The following is a 22,579-nucleotide window of genomic DNA, read 5'->3' as shown; positions in this document are numbered from 1 at the left end:
GGACGTAGTCACTGGATTAGAAAAGTGAAGCCTAAAGATGCAAAGGGCATTACAAAACTCTGGATCTAAAAGACTAAAATTCATTAGGTGTCAGCTTCTATGATGAACTGCTGAGTCGGTGCATATTTTTCTCAAGCCATTAAGATGTTATTAGCTAATTTACTACTTCTGATCAATGTGCTCATCATGCTTTTGAAAAAGAGAAAAGAAACTGGTTGGCCAACAGTATAACTGAAGGGAATAATAATTTGGCTGTATGGCAAGTATGCACAAGCACATCAAAGTCCTGTCAACTGATAAAAAGTAGCTAATTAATTGCACTGTTTCCATTAATTAAAGGTCATAATTGCATGTTTTTCTCATAATTAAGTAATAATTAAGGTAAAATTAAGCAAAACATTGAAGAGAACAAAGTTTTCTATAGAATCTTAAAATGGACATATGTTCCTTTTTTTTTTTGACATATACAGTACTGTGCAAGTCTTGAGCCACCTGTCATTTCTTTATATTTTGTTTCCAAGGATAACTTTTAGGTGGTTTTTAATGGTAGTTTTTCAGGCTTTCAGAACATTTCAGAAGGTTTTTCTATGAACATGCTTTTTCACTCATTTTCCATACAGTCCTTATAGCCAACCATTTTCAGAGGAACCTGTTTTCTTCTTTTCTTTCTTTTTTTTTTTTTTTTTTTGTTTGTTTGTTTTGCTTTTTAAAATTCTGGCTGGACTGAGACCTTTCTGTGTGATTTCTCCATGTTCTCCCCCCAAGGTTTGCTCTAGGTACTCTGGCCTCCTCCTAGAGTCCAACAACATGCAATTTGTAAGGTTAAATTAACTGGTGATTCTAAGTTGCCCATAGGTGTGAATCGTTTCCTGTGTTAGCCCTGTGATAGACTGGCAACCTGTCCAAGGTGAACCCTGCTTCTCGCCCTGTGGCAGCTGGAATCGCCTCCAGCTTCCCGTAACACTTAATTGGATAAGTGGAAGAAAATTGATGGATGGATGGTGTTGCATTGTTTGTTAAGCCACCTAACACTGACCTGTGACTCATTCAAGTTTAAAAAGTTACCTAACTCAAGGGATGAACCAGTGTTGTGTCTGCACTTAAACAATTTAGCAAAGGGAAGAAAAGGAACTTGTATCTTTAGACACTTTGATACTCTACCAGTCTGTCAAAAAAAACTAAAAACAAAATGTGTTGCTATTTATTTTGTTGAATATGCCAAAAAATGCCAACGATAACACAGTTTTACAGACATGAAAAAAGTCTTTTGGTGCCAACAAGGTGATTTCCGAAGAGTTATTACCTAGAAACCTGTCACAGTACTGTATGCAGTGTGTCCTTAAAAAACTTGATGAAGCTGGAGAAATGAAGGATGAAAGAAGTGGGAAGCCTAAAAACAACAAATGAACACTATCTGAAAGTTATTCATTTAATCACAGATGCTAACATATTAATTTTGATAGCACTAAGTGCTTAGTATTTCTAAAATCTGCTCACCTCTTTACTCAGTGATAGCCATGACAGCTACAGCACTTTCCTACGAACAAAGTTAATTTTCAGTGTTTGTGTCTTCAGCTGCTGACGGTGATTACTGGCGCCTGCTGAACCCAGGGGAGTACAGAGTAACAGCGAGGGCTGAGGGATACAGCCTCCTGAGCAAGAAGTGTGAGGTGGGCTATGAGATGGGTGCCACCCGTTGCGACTTCACCATTGGCCGCACCAACATGTCACGAATTAAAGAAATAATGGAAAAATTCAAAAAGCAACCCATCAAATTGCCCATGAGGCAGCTTGCGGCCCGGGGGTCCAGAAGGAGACGTCTGGGAACATAATGACCGTATGAGGTAGCTGGAGGAAGAATTAAAAACAAACATCTGCTCTGATCAGACTGCGGTGAAAGCCAAGCCTGGGTTTGGATCTGTGTCAGATTCCTTCTGAGTGCTGTCAGTGGAATTAGTGTTTTGAGACTAAAAATGTGGATTAATTTAAACGGGGCACTCTATTTGATTTCTTGTTTGGTTAGAGCTTCTTTGCACTCACTGTCATCATCAACTTTTCTCTCATCTCAACGGGAAACATTTATGCTTTTCATTTGGTGGAAGGTCAAGTTTGTTAATAGGGCAAATCTTGTGGCATTAGCTATAACAGCAGATAAGAGATTGTCATCATATTAGAGCTATTTTTTCTTTAATAAATGACTATAGAAATTTAAGCCACTGTGAGGAACTACCATGAATGTCATTATGCACATACTTAATAACTTATGTAACACAGTTATATAAACAGTTACAAAAGCTTTATTACCAACAGCTGTATAATGTTGAGTCCTTAAAAAGCTTGTGGACTTAGTGACCTTTGTCATTGATTCTGTTTTATACACTTTTCTTTTAGTTATTAAAATAAAAGCTGTGTTTTGCACAAAGTGAACTCGTTCAGCTGATTATGTTGTGTGTGAATTCAACTCAGGAAGCCAAACTGTGTAACATCTTTTTAATACAGATTTTTGCTAGTCACTATGCCTGTCACCACATGTATAAAACTTTAAGCTTCTAATAATTTGCATGAGACATCCTGAAAATAGTTACATATCAGAATCTGTAAGTTTGGAGAGACATATCCAAAAAAACTAGAGACAATTTCTTACATATAGAAACAGAAATTAAGAAAATGCTGTTTTTATTCAGTTTTCATGCTGAGCAGACTCTACCACAAAAACAAAAATATCAATATAGTCTAATACAAATAGAACCTACTGGAGTACCCAGATGATTCTATAATTAGAAATAAGGGAAAGTAATTGGGCTAAACAGATGAATTCTTTCATTTACAAAAATATGCACATTGCCCTAGGTGGGGGGTGGGGGGGTTCAGGTGACGTTTAAAACATTCAAAGAGGTATTAGAAACGCAAAAATGTAATTTTTTGTACATATATATCTAAGTATTTGTTATAAGAAATTAAAATTTCACAGCAATCATTATAAACCATAAAATCATCACGACTGATTACTGCCATCTTGCCAGAAGTGGTCATATAGCTTGGAAAGGGCATGGGTGATCCATGATCTCTACATGCTTATTACTACTAAAATCTTCTATAATACACAAAATCTGTGTCTGTCTGTGTGGTGAACTCTCTCTAGAGATCAGGAGCCGAGCAACCAAACTTGACACACAGGTTCATCTTAAGCACCTGAAGGTTCTTATCTATATCTGATATTATAATGTCATCATGCTGCCTAGCAACAACTTAGCAGTGGGCTAAAATTAACCACGTTTAGCATGTATGCACATAATGATATGTGGATAAATCAGACATAATATATCCACTATAATAGCTTATGAAAACAGTGTATCACTTTAGTTTCTAAAGTAGTTCAGCTTGATAAATTCTCAACTATCAGGATATATTATTACAGTATGAAGTTGCTAAAACAGGCCAAACAATACTGTAGCATGGATATGTGCCAGTAAAAAAAACTGCTTGTCAGATAATTTAATTAAAAAACTTAAAAATACATTAAAAAGTCTTCAGATGTGAGCAGCATCACAAGAACGGTCAGAAGGCCCAGTTCAGTGACTCAAATAACTTTGATGCTTGAAGACAGGTGACAGCTTGATGACAGCTACCTGTCACCCAAAGCGATCATGCCATAAAACATGCATAAGTTAAAACCTTATCATTATGAAGTCATATAAAAGTTCAACCCTATACAGAAATCATGAAAGGAAAAATTAGATGAAAGACAAAACCCTTTTGGATGTACCAGGCATTTTATTTCTGCTGCAACTACTGTACTATGTCATTGCTTCTTTGAGATTATTGACAACATATACCAGTGATTCTATAAATATATGTAAGTAAGTAAAGACACCTCTGTTAAATTCCCTTTTTAGACACTGATTCCTGCCAAGGCAATATGAGTTGGATTTTGTCTCCACTGGGCAATAGAAGATAATCCTTCCAGCAGAGTGCTAACACATACTGACAGGCAAACACCTACCCCCGAATCCATCAGCAGTGGCGAGCATTCAGCCCATCGAACATGCAATTTAGGGGGAGTGCAGATCAATACTAAAATACTACTAAAAAAACAAGCAAGATTATCAACTGATTGAGCCACAAGGGATTCACTATGATGTTGCAGGTTATGTGTATGATTAATTTTCAAACTGAGAAACATTTTACTTCCACCTTTTGACTGAAACTCCCTGATGGAACTCCATTTCAGTCCCATAACATACTGTAGTAGTAACGACTGTGGTTAATTTTAAGCACCATCTAATTTGATTTCTGGAGTGGCGAGTGGTGCATCGTAGGAGTGTCAGGGTAGGAAGACTCTAATTATCAGAACTCTGTTGGGGCTTTTACACATCACTGGATTATTCTGACAACAACACCAGCCTTCTTTCTGTTCGACCAACATGCAATTAGAGGAGGACCTCAGCCTCTTAACTCGTTCTTCAATGATTATTGAACGGAGGTTCGCAAACCTGTCACTGGAGAATAGAAGAACAGAGCTTGTTAATTTGATGTATTTTCTGTGGATTTATATGATGGCAAATGAAACAGAGATGTATATGATGTGCAGATGGGGAGATGGAGAGTTTAAAACCACTAAAACAAACCACAGGGCTTCTAAACAGTATATGTATATTTGTACTGTACAGCACTCAGAGTGGTTTTACTTCTGCTACAGATATTGAGTAATAAAAATAGAAGAAGAAGGTTGATTTTAGCCTGCCAATAGTACAATACTCAATGCCATTTTTGGGGGGGGATATAGACTCACAGGTCACTTCATAGGTACAATTTGCAAGTACTGGTTTGAATTTTCACTGGTATATCGTTGATGTAAATCTAAGGTTCCATCCTATGAGCAAAGGCTTTGGCGACAGTGGGAAGGAAAACCCTCCTTTTGACAGGAGGAAACCTGCAGCAGAACCAGGCTCAGGGAGGGGTGGCCATCTGAGCCAGAGATTAATAATAACTATAAAAATTACCCATCCCATTGGCTGGAAAGTGCAGAGAGGTGTATAAACACATAGTGAGTGAAAAAGGTGTCTGAAGAAGAAACACAGGAAACTCAGGAGAGTTTTCTCCAAGCACGACATTCCAGTGTACTTCAGACCCAGCAACACACTCAGACAGAAACTGGTTCACCCAAAAGACAAACTCCAAAACACAAACTTAACAATGTGGTGTATGCTGTACAGTGCAGTGAGGAATGCCCAGACCTCTACATTAGAGAGACCAAACAACCACTTCACAAGCGCATGGCACAACATAGAAGAGCCACCTCCACGGAACAAGACTCAGCATTTCATCTGCATCTAAAGGACAAAGGTCACTCTTTTGAGGATGCCAGCGATCACATTTTGGACAGAGAGGACAGATGGTTTGAAAGAGGAGTGAAAGAAGCCATTTACGTTCACAGTGAGTGACCATCTTTGAACAGAGGTGGTGGTTTACGACACCAACTCTCTGCCATCTATAATCCAGTTTTGAGATCCCTTCCCAGACGCCTTAACGCCCACTCACATCCTGGGCCATCTGACCTCAGGAAATCACATGATAGGGTGGGGCCAGGTTTCACAATGAGCTCACCTGAAACCCTGGCTGATTGTGACCCACACCCACTTTCACCCCTTGGCTCATGTGATTAGGTAGAGGATCATCAGGGGTCCTTTGTCCCTCTTTGGGGGGTTACTCCCACTGGGTTTAAATGTGGGATTCTCCACCATTTGACCCTTAGAACTGAAGAAGCTTCTCGGATGGGAGGTGAAACATCTTCAAGCAACTCAAAGAAGTCCAGACGCTTTTCTTTCCAAGCTCCTTAGACTACGATGACCTGGATGACTGAGAACCTTCACAGACACATCTCATCATCCCAACAACCCAAGATCACCATATTTATGAGTTAGTCTTACATAGTTACTTGTACTTTTTTTTTTATAGACATTGAACAGTTACACTTCTTTGTACCTCTATTTAAAGTTTTTAATTACTTGAAGTCTCCAGCTCAGCTTTTGTTTCTGCTTCTGTAAAAAATCAGAACCAGGGTTCAGCCTTTGATTTAAGTGGAGACCCTTTTCTCTACTGTAAGAGAAGAAATGTGGTTATTTCGGTTCACCACACCTTCGAATATAGAGTTGTTTTTTAAAAAAATGCTGACTATGTACTTAATTTACATTCCTATGCTTACCTTTGAATGTCTTGCATGTTACTGTATTTGTAAATGTTAAATCAAACAGCTGCTGAATCCACCTAAAGAAGCAAGTCACTTGTTAAAAATGGGACATTGGACATTGATTATAAAATACTGGTGATGTTCATGAATAACTTGCAAGACAAACTAATGATACTTGCTCCATATGGATAGCAGACAATCCCTGTGAGATAAAATCTGTGTAAATCGTGACAGGGTATGAGGGTCGGGGAGTTGTACTGTAAGTAGGGTGTGTGCAGTGTAGCTGCTGTGGCCAGCAGCTGTGATACCATGCAGATGTGTGGGAAAATACAGGCACCAGCTGACCTTGCCAGAAGCTAAAAGGCCAGTGCTTCTTCAGAAGTCAGTCCAGCCTTTGAAGTGTTAGAGCGTCATTCTGGATATAACAGGAGTGAGACGTCACAAAGCTTTGGTAAACCAGCTCTTAACCTGTCTCCCCTCTGCTTCTCTGGAGCCTCCGAGACAGATTACACACTCTGGTTTTGATCTAATAGCGACAAGTGGAGATATCATCTGAATATCAGGAGCAGGACCACTCCTCCTTCACGCCCCTTCTGGCCTCAGCCTATAAAAGCCCCCCTTGTCCAATACCCGCTGTTCTCATTTTCATGCCCCCCCCCCCCCCCCTGCCCCCCCCTTTTTCTCTCTTCTCTTCTCCTGTCCTCTCCTCTCTTCCTTTCCTCCCTTTACTTCTCGTTAGTACAGGGGGTTCTGCCCGGCCCGAGAGCCGTCGCCAGTCCCCTTCAAGGCCTTCCCCAAACCGCAGCACTAATCACACTTCCTCATCCCTCATCGCCCATCGTTACCAAGGGAGTGGTCCCTGCTAGTTAAGCACATCCATGAAGAAATGGTGGTTGAGAAGTTTTGTAAACTCTGGATTCATTTTACTGGACACATTATTCCTCGTTTACATTTCCTTAATGAGCATAAAACAAATATTTCAAAAAGTCTCATTTAGTTGGCTTTAGTCTTCATGCCTGGTCATATGCTATAATAGCCTGTTTAAGAAAGTAAATGCCAATTTGAAAAAATAATACAAAGTCTGATGAAGCAAGAAACATGAGCAGTCAGACAACTAAAAGGTTTTAAACAAAGCTGAAATGGCCACATTATTCTGGAAGAAGGCATCAAAATCTGCAGAGAGACTTTGATTTTAGATTTGGCCTCTTACTGAGCAGACTAGTGGTGAAGTATCGTGTGGGAGGTTGCAAACAAACAAAGAAAAATACTGCAAGAAGAGGTTACCACCCTGTGAGATACACTTTTTAAACTGTAGCAGCTCCAGCACAGATGTCGCAGGTTATGAGCAAACCAAATGCAACCACTACCACAATGCACGGAGTGATCACACACAGATGGTATTCTGAAAGATCTGTAGTCAGTAAAATCTTATATGTCTATACTTGGGAGGTTTTGTAGACTACTGTACTTAATGTTACTTCAATGATGATAGTCAGGTGAGCTTAAGGAAAAATGTATAAATGCCTTTTAATGCTTTTTGCTGGATCTGTGTCAATGGTCAATTATTTTTATTGAATGCCCAAATCGAGAATGGAAAGTATTCTTTTGTCTGCATTCACTTACATATGACATACCATTCTTATTCCATAGGGTTTAATATGATGTTGGATCATCCTTTGGAGCTTCAACTTTTATGGGAAGGCTTCCCACAATGTTAAAGAGTGCATTTATAGGAATTTTTGACCATTCTTCCAGACGTGCGTTTGTCAGGTCAAATACTGATATTAGAAGAGAAGGCTTGGCTCATTCTAATTCATCCCAAGGGTGTTCTGTCGTATTGAATTCAGGACTCTGTGGCGGCCAGTCAAGTTCTTCCACACCAACCTTGCTCATTTATGTCTCTATGGACCTTGCTTTGTGCACTGGTGTGCAGTCATGTTGGAACAGGAGGGGCCATCGTTAAACTGTTCCCACAAAGTTGGGAGCATGAAATTGTCCAAAATGTGTTGGTCCAGTTTCACTGGAACTAAGAGGCAAGTCATGAAAAACAATTCCACACCATAATCCCTCTCCTAATAAACTTTACACTTGGTACAGTGGAGTCAGACGAGTACTTCTGGCCACCAACAAACCCAGGCTGACAGGTGCAGATGTGTGACTCAGAGAAGACGTCTCCACTGCTCTAGAGTCCAGTGCATCCGAAACTTTGCATTGCGCTTGGTGACGTCAGGCTTGGATGCAACTGCTCAACCATGGAAACCCATCCCATGAAGCTCTACGCGCTGTTCTTGACCTAATCAGAAGGCTATATAATCTTTGGAGGTCTGTAGTGATTGATTCTGCAGAAAGTTGCCGACCTCTGCCCACTCACTGCCTCAGCGTGCGATGACCCCGCTCTATAGCCTGCCACTTTGTGGCTGAGTTGCTGTCATTCCCAACTGCTTTCACTTTGTTATAATACAACTAACAGTTGATTGTGGAATATTTAGTAGCAAGGAGATTTTATGAGTGGACCTGCTGCACAGGACTTCACTCGTGACAGCGAGCCTAGGTACTTGACCATGGAAGGGACAGGAAAACCTGAATTCAGTGATATGGATCAGTGAGTGAATACTTTTGGCAATACAGTATATTCAAGATGGGAACAAAAACCACTTTGGTCATTATAGCTAATTACCAACTTTGTGAAAACTATAAGGTAACAGATTTTTTGTTTAAATAACAATTTAATTTAAAGTCTCTACACTGTGCATGATCTATAGTAGGTCAGCTTTGATTGGTAGGTTGGCTGCTAGCTGACTGCTAGCTGTTTGGTACCTTTAGGAACATTTTCAGTGCAGCAATCTGAGAAATAATTGCTGCATGGTTCATTATAATCTAAAAAAGTTTACAAGTGTTAGTGAAATTCTTTTACTATATTGGTACGTTATTGATGCTCATTAGCAGATTTGTATATTTGTTCAAATCAAATCAAATCAAATCACTTTTATTGTCACATCACATGTGCAGGCACACTGGCACAGCACATGCGAGTGAAATTCTTGTGTGCGAGCCCCACAAGCAACAGAGATGTGCAAACACAACAACACAAACGAGCAAAATACAAGAATGGCCAACCTGAAACTAATAAATATATGTACAATATATAATAGTGTATGCATTTCTGGATGTGTATACTAAATATTTTCCTACGTGTGTGTGTGTGTGTGTATGTGTGTGTGTGTATACACATTTTTACAAATTAAATAGTAAAAAAATAAATAAATAAATAAATAATAATAATAATAATAATAATAAAATATATAAAATATACAGAGTTGAATATGTGCAAAGCAAGTGGCATTTATATACAGTGTGGAGTGCATAATGTTAAAGTTCCAGTAGTGAAGCTGAGGTGTCTATGACGTGTTCAGCAGTCTGATGGCCTGGTGGAAGAAGCTGTCTCTCAGTCTGCTGGTACGGGACCGGATGCTGCAGAACCTCCTTCCTGATGGAAGCAGTCTGAACAGTTTATGGCTGGGGTGACTGGAGTCCTTGATGATCCTCCCCGCTTTCCTCAGGCACCGCTTCCTGTAGATGTCTTGGAGGGAGGGAAGCTCACCTCCAATTATCCGTTCAGAGCACCGCACTACTCGCTGGAGAGCTTTGCAGTTGTAGGCGGTGCTGTTGCCATACCAGGTGGTGATGCATCCAGTGAGGATGCTCTCAATGGCACAGTGATAGAAGGTCCTGAGGATGCGGGGGCTCATGCCGAATCTTTTCAGTCTCCTGAGAAAGAAGAGGCGCTGCTGCGCCTTCTTCACTGTTTTGTTTGTGTGTACTGACCACGTAAGATCCTCAGCCAGATGTACTCCAAGGAACCGGAAGCTGCTCACTCTCTCCACAGCAGCGCCGTTGATGGTGATGGGGGTGTGTACTTCTCTGCACCTCCGGAAGTCCACTATCAACTCCTTTGTCTTTGCGACGTTGAGGGTGAGATGGTTGTCTTGACACCAGTGGGTCAGGGCGCTGACCTCCTCCCTGTAAGCCGTCTCATCACCGTTGGTGATAAGACCCACCACTGTAGTGTCGTCCGCAAACTTCACAATGATGTTGGAGCTGTTAGTGGCTGTGCAGTCGTAGGTGTAGAGTGAGTACAGGAGAGGGCTCAGTACACACCCCTGTGGAGCACCAGTGTTCAGTGTTTGATACACCTCTGGGCACACCTTGCTAATAAAGCACTTCATGTTTTTGTCCAATGGGCTGCTTTAAAAAAGTGTAATCAGACAAATAAGTGAAAGCATGTGTAAGGATGTAATAAAAAAAGGAAAAACAAAGGAACAAAAAAAAAAGGCCAAGTACATTTATCATTTTAGTGAAAGTATATTCTTGCAGCAGCCACACATAGCAGCATAGTGAGAATATGTCACACATTTTTTTATATATATAAAAAAAATATAGTCAAACAAAAAGCATGTGGTAGCATATGGGAGAGAAAGAAAAGGACAACTGCAGGAATAAGCCCCACATGTTTGGGGTTTTTCACACAGGAAGATAATAATCATCCTGAGTTACATTTAAAAATTAAACTCTTATAATAATTGAGTTTCACAAATCGTACCTATGTTACCTATGTCTGAACCTAACCTAACCAGTCCTAAACAAAAGTATCATATGGAGGAAAAAAGATCCCAACATATTCTTTTGATTTGTGTTTTGCTTTTTGTGTGAGGTGTCTACTTTTCACTTTGAGTTGTGGCATATTTCTCACTGAAACTCCCCCCCCCCCAAAAAGCCCGAGTGGGCTGAAGCTAACCACCATTAAACCGTATTAGATGGTCAGTGCCACCCACCTGTAGATAATCACTGGCTCCTGGGGTGGTAATCAGTGTACAGGATATCAGTGTTTTACAGCCAGGCCCTTCTCTGTCAGCTGGTGCTGTTTCATTACCACCTGCATTGTGGTGTGAACAGAAAAAATGGCATCCCTGTGACTCAGACTGATTGCTCGTGGTAACAGTCTGAATTGCCGCAGATACATGAGAGTCATCTCGTCAAACCCTTGCTTTTTTCCCCCTTCTGTCCAACACAGATGCATTCTCAAAATCTAAAAAAACCAAATAGTTATTGCTTGTTATTGCTAAAGCAGGAAGTTAAAGAAAAAATAGGGGAAAAAAAGGAAAAGAAATATGGCTCCTGATAAGATACGGACACCAACTTCAGCAACTCAAAGACTTTGGACTGAGCAACAGTCCAGTTCTTTTTCTCCTCAGCCTGGGTAAGACCCTTCTGACATCTCTGGTTCAGGTGTGGCTTGATATTAGGAATGCATCAGTTGTAGCTCCTTTCAAGAGCTCTGTGTGTCTAGCTCTTCATGCACTGACACAATCCTCAGCCCACTCCTTGTAAAGCTTCCCCAAGTTCTTGAATCAACCTTGCACGTCAGTCCTCTTAAGGCTGCAGTCATCCCTGTTGATTGTGCACCTTTTTCCTTCTGCGCTTTTCGATTCCGGTCAACTTTCCATTAATATGCTTTGATACAGCATTCTGTGAACAGCCAGCCTTTTTAGCAGTGACCTTCTGCGGTGCTTTGTGGAGAGTGTTAACGACCTTCATCTGAACAACTGCAAAGTCTGCAGTCTTTCCTGTGATTGTGGTTGCATGTAGCGAATAAGACACTGTCTGAAAAGCAATATACTCAAAACACTAAATGAAATGTTCTAGTAATTTCAGATACAGGGTTTCTGATTGTCGTGAGTTATAAACCATAAAAAGCTACATTAAAACAAAAAGGCGTGAATTATTTCACTGTGTGAATTTTACCTTTTTGAATTAAATCACAGAAAATTTTGACTTTTTCACAATATTCAATTGTTTAAGATGCACTAGTGTTTATGTCTGTGAACAAAGGCACAAAGACTCCATTACGAGAGGCTGAGAAGCTTCATGAAGACCTCTTATGGATTCATCTTATCCATTATGTCAAATAGAACTAAAGTTATATGTGCAAGTGTGAGCTGTGTTACGATGGTGTGAGTGTGAGAGTAAGTGTTTCTTTGTTGTCGCATCAATAACAGTTGTCATCAGTTTAATCATCATGGTTAAAATCTAAAACAGTCATCTTTGTCATTTTTACCAACATAACAATTACAATCTCCATTAAAAAAAAATATTATGGAAAAAGCATTCATCCCATCACCGCCAACATCGTGGGTTTGTCATCTTAGCCATCTTTAGCAGCAGCAGCAGCATCGAGCCATGGTTTTATAAATCAGGAGGTACATAACAAAACACTTTAGGCAGTCAGGTCAGTCACTGATAAACAAAATGAGGTATATTACACTCCACTCATTGCCACCGATTCACAACAGGATAAACTTAATTTGCATTTGCAGCAGCACATTCTGTAAAACTCAGACATACAATAAATTATCCCAATAAATTACATTTACATATATCAAAAGACTCAAAAATACTTTTCACATTGCCTTTCATCTAAATATGTCGACATGTTTTAGGTTTAGGTTTCGTTTTAGTCATCATTTATGAGAAACATTTAATGTGGGCAAGTGAGAACTTCAGGAAATCAGAATTAGAGGATAACAAAAAGGAAGCAGATTTCGAGTAACGTTGATGAACAGAAGTGAATAAGGCAATTATTGATTCCAGTAATATAGTTCTAGATATCTATATGTCTGAAAAACTTAAAACTAACATATTATAGAATTTAAGGCATCAGCTGTCTTGGAGCGTCGTACAATGCATGATATAGTCAAGACAACTGTTTCTCCTTTGTAAAATTATGAATCCTTACACCCTACATAAATAGCCTTCACTTCTTTTGTTTTCTTTTCTGCTTTTAGAAAATTAATTACATCTGCTTATATTTAGCTCACTGGGCATCATCAGTAATTTTGGCACTGCATTTTCACTCCCCATCTCACTGTCAGATGTACTGTTTAATGCATTTTGTTTCCACATGACAAAAAAAAATTAAAATGTACTGTAAACGAGTAAATATAACTGGTTTTCTATTGTCTTCTATCAAAGTCTTCTATAAAATCAAATACAGTATCTTTGGATGTTTTTGTTTCGATTTAATGGACCAAACCAACAAAATAATTCTAAATTGCTTAAAACAATTTTTTTTTTTATCTCTTTACCAAGAAAAAAAATGAAATAACTTAGGGTTAGTGGGACAGGTGGGTTAAAGTTAGGGTCCAACTGGTAGCCTGGTGTTGTTAGAGACTTGTTTGTTGCACGTCTCCTTTAAATAAAGTTTATACGGTCATAATTATTTCTACTTGGTGCCTTCCACCATCATTTGCCAAAGCTTTACAAATATAAGTGGCACTGGATGATTTTCATCTGCCTTCTACTGCTTTCAGGTGATTATTTAAAAGAAAAACCTTTTTATCAGCAAAGACAACAATATGTTATATTTATAAATACAATTGAGTCCTTCTATTAGTCCTTGCATTAGTATCAATATCTAATATCTGTGTTAGTAGCTTAGCTGCCCACTTATCTATTATCACTACTAGCTCTTTCCTGTCGCTGACTTCCTGGCAAAGTAGTTGGAAAACCTGCTGCTGAGAAAAAAAAAAGACTAATAGGAATCACAGACTAGGATCATTTAGTTTTGCGGTCCAAGTTATTAATCCTATCTTAGTTTAGCTAGGATTATCATCCCTTGTTTTGAGCATATTCAGTAATTCAGACTGATTTTAATAATATTATGTGGTAAAGGTGCTCTCAACTATTACCATTGCACATTTAGTTGGCCTTAGCTGTTCAGAGATATTTCTTTTTTTACTTCACCCATTCAAACTGATTATTTCTGCATCCAGAGGTGCTTTGCTCTACTATTTTCTCGTGTCCGTGGCTGTCATCTCTATTAAATCATCTCATCTTTTTGCCAAAAGACATGTCCCGTGCATTTTCCTTCCTGTATGTGTGAAAAAGCATCGAGCAGTCTCTACGGGTCACTTGTGACTGTGAGTACAAACCCAGGCAAATACAGTTGATCATGCTTCACTTGACTTAACAACCTGAGGGCCACATGTCAGTCATGACAGCAAAGGCAGTCGGTTTGAAGGTTTTTTTCTTTCTGCTAAAACTCTGCTTGGACAGATCAGTAAGTCCTTAAAATGGGTGCTAAAGCATGAACGATGCCAGTACACATAAAACAAAATATATTTACATCCGGTGCTAATACAGCCAGATAATGTATTGAAAAATAAAAAATACCCAAAGAATTTGCTTAATTCGGACTGGGCTATACCTGAGCCATCCTGTGCAGTGTGCACAGTCTGCTGTATGTTTTCCTCTACAATACAATTTGGGAACTTGTTCTTCTACTTTGTCAAGTTTTGGTTAGACTAGTCTTCAGTGCTACATACAGAATTAATGTATAAATTACTGCAAACACTTTGCACAGACTAAAACAGACATACAGCCCACCCTCCCCCCTTTTTTGTAAGATAAAATGAATATTACAGTTATGTCAAAACAAACAGACACACTGCAAAATCTGTATATAATAAACTGTATCTCATATCTGACTGTAAGCTACCCTAAAATAATAAAACTTTTAGGTGGCCATTCATCCTGGGTAAGCACATCTGTCTCTCCAGGTGGACATGGAATCTGCTGCTCTTTGTTGTCCTCACAGCAAGTTCACTGCACTGATTTGCTGTTCTGGGCACTCGGTATGAAAGCGCAGTGGTATTCCTGTACAGGGAGTTGACCTTGTCTGTTCTGTTTTCTTTCCTTTTTTTGTAGACCAAATTCAAGCAGACATGGACAGGAACTACCAAAATTTATTCCACTTCTTCATCGACACTAAACTAGGTTCTTTTTTCCCTGACAGTTGTCGGGTTAACCTTCCCATCGGGGCAATGCCGGTCACTCCACGGTGGGTATGCTGTTCACCTGGCTCTCGTGCTGGTGTCCGGACGCGTTCAAGGAGCTGCGCTTCAGCAGCTTGTTGATGATGTCAGTGCATGTCTTCTTGTACTGGTGTCGGAGGAGGGAGTACACAAATGGGTCGCAAGCTGCCTTGCTGTAAGCTAAGCACTTGGAGACAATTCCCCAGTGAGGGTTGATAGGCACCGCTGGAAATAACTCCACGATCCTGCAGGGAAGCATAAACAGAGGGTGGTGAGAGAGAGCGTGGTAGAAAGGCAAGTCAACATGCTGGAAAAGACATGCATGCCTTAAGCTTATTGAGCAGAAACTGAAATACATTTGCAACACAGTGTTCTATTTTTCCCCCATAGTAAGCAGGGAGTTACTTACGAAAATGTTCTGCTTCTTTATAAATACAGGAATCCCATTAAACACATATTTGTATAAAGTTATTTTTCTCATCTACCCACAAGAAAAAAAGTAGGTAGCTGTCAAAGGACAGTACAAGATTTCCCCGCCTTTCTGTCGTGAATGTGGATTTACAGTGTGGGGCTATATTAGATTTCATTTCTAATTTGCAGTCAGCAATATTTAAAGCCAGAAAAGACAAAAGAAGAGTAAAACAGATAAGCAGTAATGAGTGTCTGTGAACAAAGTTTGATTGTAACTGACAACCACATTAGACTGAAGACTGAGCAGAAAATGTCAGACAGTGAATTCTTCCAGTCTGGTAAAAAACAAAAAAACACCATCTCATTAGTGTATAATATAATATAAATATTTAATTTAAAGCAGCTCTTAATAAGCTTTACAGTCTTGTGAGGTCTGCATCTCAAAGCAGTTCGTGGCACTCCCAACTTGTTTTTGCTTTTAGACACATTTGTGTGAAGTGTAAGTTATTAAACCATCATAAAGCTGTATAAAACCGCTGATTGTCTACACTTGCACTCTGTATGATTAGGCCATCCAAAATAGAGCTCTGTCAGCGTATTACCACAGGCCTTACATGGGCTACTAGCCATCCCTGTCATTTGTTCACACACACTCCACAGAACGAGTGAATGTTGGTCACAGCGCCACACAAATGCAAAGGTGTTTTCTCACACGAGTTAACACAGAAGAAGCTAGAACTCCACAAAGCAGAGGATCAGGGGAAATCGGAAAATTTAACATGAAATGAATACCCCAAACCGAACCTCTTGGAAACTGGTTGAAGATGCAGCTAGTAGGTTTCATCCCATTATGTAGAAGTAAAGACGTTAGGGAAATGGTAGGCAGTGGTCCAAAGCAATTTTAAGCAGAGTCCATTTTTCAAAATCTCTGTTTATCGTACACAGATACACAGTTAGCACAAGAGCTTTCAGCACATATTATCTCATAATGTAACATTACATAGGCTACTGTAATTATATTTACAGTTAAATTGTTAGGAGGGCAAAACTGCTTTTCCAGGAGAAAGGAAATTCTCCAGAACTTATGGCTTAGGTGATATGACAAAGTAATTTGAGGTCATACCTACTTTTGCAGCTAAGCTTTGTTATCCACTGAAAACACAATAAATTGGGAGCACTTGTTGTCCACATAGAAGAACAGGTTACTGCCAAAGCCTACTGTATTTAACTCAGATCACGTCTACTTCAATTTTTTTCTACTGTGAGTTTTATTTACAGTAAGTTACTGGCATCCAGCTGCCATGTAGTTGCTGTAGATTTTACAGCAACCCCTTTACAGTGCAGCAGGTCTATGCATAAAGATTCTTTTGTCAAATCTCTTAATCTAAAGCTGAAATTCTGCACTTCAATCACAACAATCTTGATTGTTTGATTTAAATTCTGTTGTGGTGGTGGGTTCTCATTGTCCAAATGCTTGTGGGTCTGACTGTATTAAAGTAAATGTCTCACATGACAGCAACCCGATGACTTATGTGTCTCACTCACTACAGGCCTTATTTGGTATCCTGTCTTTGTTTAGTGATTGATGTGAGTGGATTCTACCTGACAAACTGATATGCACCCCGCGAACTCGAAGAGAAAAAGTGCTAATGCAGCAGCAGCAACAGCAGAGCAGAGGCATATTACTTATCACAAGGTCAGCCAATCTCATCTTCCAGCTCTGGCCAGTGTGAGGAGGAAGCGGAGGGGAGAGAGAAAGGAAGCAGGAGGGGAGGGATATGGGTATCTGTGACTGGAGTGCAAGGAGGTATCCAAGGGTTGCATACTCTGCATGGTGGTCCAGCATGGATTCCCTCTGGTCACCCAGTCTCTCTACTACTCACCTCGTGATCACATAGGGAGCGAAGCAGAGCATGAAGGTGCCGATAAAGGTGCTGATCTTCCTTGTCGCTCTCTGTCGTCGCCTCTTCTGCTCCTCCAGACAACGCTGACGGACACTACAAGCACAAACACATAAAGAGGGATGCCCACAAAGTGGGTTAATATGAGACAACAGGGAGTGGGTGTCATGTAGGGGTAAAGCATGGGGAGATCCAGTATAGGGTGAGTTCAGGTAAATCAACTGGGTCAAATTAAAGGCTCAAAGTGGGGATCTCCCTTTTAAGAATTCCAATTTAATCATTTTCTCTGTGCCTGTATGGTTTTGTGTGATACCTGAGTGCACCACAGCTGTGATGCCATGGTGACACATTGCTTTGGAGATTTTTTTTTTTTATGAAATAGAGGTCATCTGTGTGAGTAATAACAGGATTTATAATCTGCAGTAGGCTATTCAACCACATACACACACACTCAGAGATTGTATAGTATTTCCATGGGAGCTATTCTGCACAGAGACAGAATAAAGCAATCACCCCAGATGACATTTCAGTTATATTAGATTTTGAGCGAGGACTCAATTCACATGTAAGATTCGCTGTTTTAGATAGGAGAATAAAAGAGGCTAAACCCTTCCTTTTAACTAATTTTTAAATACTTTTCAAGCTCTACAAATATAAAGGTACCAGATTGCTATACCATATAACGTTATAGTTGCAGGATTGATAACTTAAAGTAGCTCACCTGGGGTGTATATCCACTAGAAGCACCAAAGTTTGCATTGTAATAACGTCGATCCTCTTACAGTGAAACCTTGCTACTTTAAGTACTTTGAGGTATGTGACACATAATACTATGAAAGATAGAAGAAAGGTGAAAGAGTGGAAAAAGATGGTGAAGACGACAAACTGTGTCCGATTGCTCGCTCTGGGGTTGGACAGGGTGCAGGATGCGTAAAGCCGGTGGTATCCAACCCAGGAGAGACAGGCGGCCACCGTGGAGAAGGACATGGAGTGCGCCCACGTGTACGCGAGCACAAAAGCCGCGTCTTTGTGGCGCATTTTGGAGTGGTACCTCAGGGGGAACACCACCGCGATCCACCTGTCGATGCTCAGAGCTGCCATGCTCAGCATCGAGTTCGTGGACAGGAAAGTCTCCAAGAAGCCCACGATCTGGCAGAAGCCATCTCCCCCCGGTTGAGCTTTACTGACAAGTCCTACCAAAGTGAGCGGCATGTTGGAGACGGTGAGCAACAAGTTGCAGAAGGTGAGGTTGAGGTTGAACAGACCGGGGACTTGCTTGCGGATCTCCGGGTTATACAAAAAGCAAATCAGCACCAGGACGTTGGACAGCAGCGACACTATAATAATCACAACCACCAGCACCGAGAGAATTACCTCCGCAGTGTCCATCCTGTGGACACCCGAAACTCACTTCTCTCCAGTTTTTCTGCGCATATCCAGTCTTTATTTTGCAGCTGCAAAATTACACTAATCACCCGTAACCGTGTCCATGCATCCCCGGATCTCTTCACCGGTGGAGATTCCCTTTTCTTTCAACTACATTGTTTCTTCTTCGGCAAAGATATTCAGGAGGATTCCGACATGATAGAAAACCTATGTTTGTTAGTTTTTTAACGGACTAACTTCCTTCTTTCTCCCCACTCTAATCTACAGAAAACAAGCTCTCTTGCCAAAGCTGCTCTCTTCTGGCACTGCGTCTTGCAGTGGGGTTTTGTGTCCTGTGATGCGCTCCCGAGGCATCACCCCTCCGCACACATTGCACAGTGTGTGGGCTACTTGATCTCTCTCCTCTCTCCTCTTCTGGGTAAAAGTAAGAGGAAAAAAAGAGCATTAGTTACAGCTAAAATGAGAAATTATTAAGCTCATTTAACGGAAAATGGCAGATATGGTCAAAATAAGCGTGCTTGTTTTGTTTGTTTGTTTTTTTCAAAATTAAAAAAATATTATTATTTTGGACTATTGTAAATGTTAAACTCGCAAAACGGCTTTTTTCCATTTTAAACTCTCCTTCAGGACTTTTGTAAAAAGGGAGTTGGAATTATCTTGACAATAAATACAAGATAGACAGCATAATCAAGGTGAAAGAAGAATATAAATACTACACTAAAGAGCATATAAGGTACACAATTAAGAGGCACGAATCTGACTTTTCACCAAATCACCTAAAATCCTTAAACCTGTCAAACTCATTAATAAAACAGAGATTAACATGAGTTCTCGTGCCTGATTCTGATCTCATTCTTCCAAATCACGATTGCCAGCAGTACTGCTTCTTCATCTTTACTAATTAAGTCTGCATCATCACATTGATAAAGAGCAAAATCCTCTATTTCCCTGAAAGCTGGATAACACCCCCACACTCTGCTGCCCCTCTGGACTTCAGTGTGGGGAGAATTTTTCCTCTGAAGCGTGGGATTCAGCGGAGTGTGCTGTGGCACGTGAGCCACTGAAGGCGCTGGAGCAGTGTGTGTGAGGTGGTGGTTGTGGTTTTCAGAAGGGGAGGGGGACGGGAGGGGGTAGTGTGTGGGTGGAAGGAGTTATTGTTACCGTGCACACACACATACGTGATATTTGAGTGTGAGGATGTAATAAATGCAGTCTACCGTGTCCTCTTTCTTTGGCTAAACGTGAACAGAAACAGGAGGAAAAGAGGAGGATTTGTGTTGAAAGTGAGCCTCATTAAAGTCGTATACTATGAGGTAGTGGAGTATAGGGGTGGTGTTTGTTCTTGATGCAAAGAGAAGGTGGCTGCAGGGATGGACAACCCTGGCAGCTGCTGTGTATGATTAGGCAGAAATGGAGCTCCATCTTGGACCCCATGAGGCTTTGGCTGTGATGGATGCATTATCAGCATGTTGTACATGTGATGGGACAATCAGCTTTTGCAGGAGCGGACACTTGCATACTGTCACGCAACTGCTTCTGCGGCTTTTATCTCGTCACTTAAAGGGACTTATCAGCACAGAGCCACCAGTTGATCTCAGGCACAAGTGCAGCTTTTTGTATGCATCATTTTAATTATTCTTTTCATAATTAAATGTCAGGTCCAGAGACAATAATGTCTCTAAGGAAAGTGCTCTAAAAATATGGCTTAGAAGGGACAGAGGGACATGGATGAATAATATCCACAGACAAGGGGATACTATTCTTTAAAATGCAGATTTTTTTTATTAGGATTTACTATTTAGAACATTCACATTTCTCCACAGCACTACACCACATTAGACAAATATGCCAAGGAAAACCTTTTAATTTTAATACCACCTTACAGAAGGCTTGTTTTCAGAGAGCACTGTGTCTTTACAGATCCAAATATGGCCTGGTTCAAGGAAACATGGGTTCTGATACCTCCTGGCATCCCGTGAGATTACCCAGAATAAAAACACTGTACACAGCTCCTGTTGTGTCAATTAAATAATGCCTAGTTCCCACAAATCTTATCGACTGTGGTTTATTAAGAATTACACAAACTAACATTATGGAGGTCATTTACTGACTCATCAAACAATGCTAAAGAATGACACATAATTCAATATGTTGTCTCAAGTTTGTGTCTACCCACAACCAACATTATATTTGTGTAATGCAACAAAAAGTACTGATCATTCAAAATGGTCCAGTCCCATGTGCAAAAACACCAAATCTACACATCTTTACACAAACATTGATGGGTCTTGATTTCTGGGCTTAATTGGACTTATTTCCTTTGGGATAAGTTCTCATTTTTGTTGACTAATACCCTAACTTGATTAATAATAAAATTTAGGTTTAGGGCTTCAAGATGTACACATTGACTGGTCACTTCATTGGGTACACCTTCTTCAACTCCTTGTTAATGCAAATATTTAATCAGCCAGTCACATGGCAGCAACTTAATGTATTCAGGCATGTAGATACGGTCAAGATGACCTGCTGTCCAAGTTCAAGTCAAGCATTAGAATGAGGAAGAAAGGTGTTTTAAGACTCTTTCAGTGTGGCATGGTTGTTAGTATTGGTGGAGTATTTGAGAAACTGTTCATCTACTGGGATCTTAATGCAAAACCATCTCACATAAAATGAACACATTGAACCTTGAACCAGATTGGCTAGAGCAACAGAAGAATATAGCATGTGCCAATTCTGTCAGCTAAGAACAGGCTACAACTCACACTCACCAAAACTGAACAACAGATGATTTCAAAATCATGACCCGATGAGGTGTTTTGATTTATGCAGTGACATTTTATTCAGGTAAAGGCTGGTTGTGGTGTAATGGTGTGGGAGATATTTTCTTGGCACCTAACTGTTGAATCAAAGCCACAAACAATTGAAGCAGTTCTGAAGGCAAAAGTAGGCTCAAAACAGTTTTAGCACGGTATCCCTAATAAAGTGCTAACTGAGTGTATAAACGCTCTTTGTCAACATACCCCACTCATTCTTCGGGACATTGATAGGGACCATAAGTTCCAAAATAAAATACGTGCTTTACTAAGTAAAACTTGAAATTAGCAATTAAGGCTTCATCAGGAAACTTTTTACTGAAGGCATGGATCAGGCGTCAATAAGAGGCTTCTATCCAGCTGCATCTAGGAGAATTTACCCCCTGCTGAGTATTGCAAAGAGTGCAGCTCTAAGACATTTCCAAACAGACTTCACTTTTAAGACCTGGAAGGTTTCTGATACAGTCTAAGATCATTTGAACAAAAACAACAATCAAGAATAAACACTATCATGATCTCTACAGATAATTAAACAATCAAATTCATCTATAACATTTCTTTCTACATACCTAAATGCACTAATTTGCTACTAATTTGAGCAAGTGAGCAGGTGTACCTAACAAATTGGCCAGCCAGTGTATTTCTCCCAGTAAGTGAGTCTTTGCTTGGTGGCACAAGACCTGGACCAAACCAACCAACTATATTATTTATTTCTATTACCGACTGGAACAAGAACAAATAGGATTCATCTTCAGGTCATTCATCCTTTTTTCTGTTAAATGAATTTCACGAACATTTTGTCAGGAGATGGAGAGAGTGTATATCCATCACTTTACAGAAAGGCACAAAAAGGAACAATTACACTTAATAGACAGTGATAAGGCACCTAGAGTCAGCTGAAATGTCAGGAGGAGGTTTGGGGACACACACTGCATTATATGAATTATTATTATTATTGAGAATATTGATATGTTCTTAATTTTTTTTAATATTACAGCTTTTGTAATT

At 40.0% G+C, this 22,579-nt stretch overlaps 2 protein-coding genes across 2 annotated transcripts in view; one reads left to right on the top strand and one right to left on the bottom strand.

Annotated features, from left to right (window-relative positions):
* The window catches only part of cpxm2 (carboxypeptidase X (M14 family), member 2), a 28,568-nt gene extending 26,141 nt beyond the window's left edge, over positions 1–2,427 (top strand). Inside the window, exon 14 of the mRNA XM_004561194.4 lies at positions 1,576–2,427. Coding sequence (XP_004561251.1) covers positions 1,576–1,832 — 257 coding nt within the window. The 3' untranslated portion in view covers positions 1,833–2,427. The remainder of the gene's footprint in view (positions 1–1,575) is intronic.
* A 9,834-nt stretch (positions 2,428–12,261) lies between these two features.
* LOC101470639 (G-protein coupled receptor 26-like) lies at positions 12,262–19,352 on the bottom strand. Its single transcript, XM_004561196.4, has 3 exons — positions 18,094–19,352; positions 17,355–17,468; positions 12,262–15,305 (listed from the first exon to the last, which is right to left on the bottom strand). The coding sequence occupies exons 1-3, from the start codon at positions 18,759–18,761 to the stop codon at positions 15,077–15,079; spliced, it is 1,011 nt and encodes a 336-aa protein (XP_004561253.1). The 5' UTR covers positions 18,762–19,352; the 3' UTR covers positions 12,262–15,076.
* Between the last annotated feature and the right edge of the window lie 3,227 nt (positions 19,353–22,579).

The sequence above is a fragment of the Maylandia zebra genome, linkage group LG8 (genome assembly GCF_041146795.1).
Source record: "Maylandia zebra isolate NMK-2024a linkage group LG8, Mzebra_GT3a, whole genome shotgun sequence".
NCBI lineage: Eukaryota > Metazoa > Chordata > Actinopteri > Cichliformes > Cichlidae > Maylandia > Maylandia zebra.
Note: the sequence above shows the minus strand (reverse complement) of the source record. Positions and strands in the feature narration are given on the sequence as shown.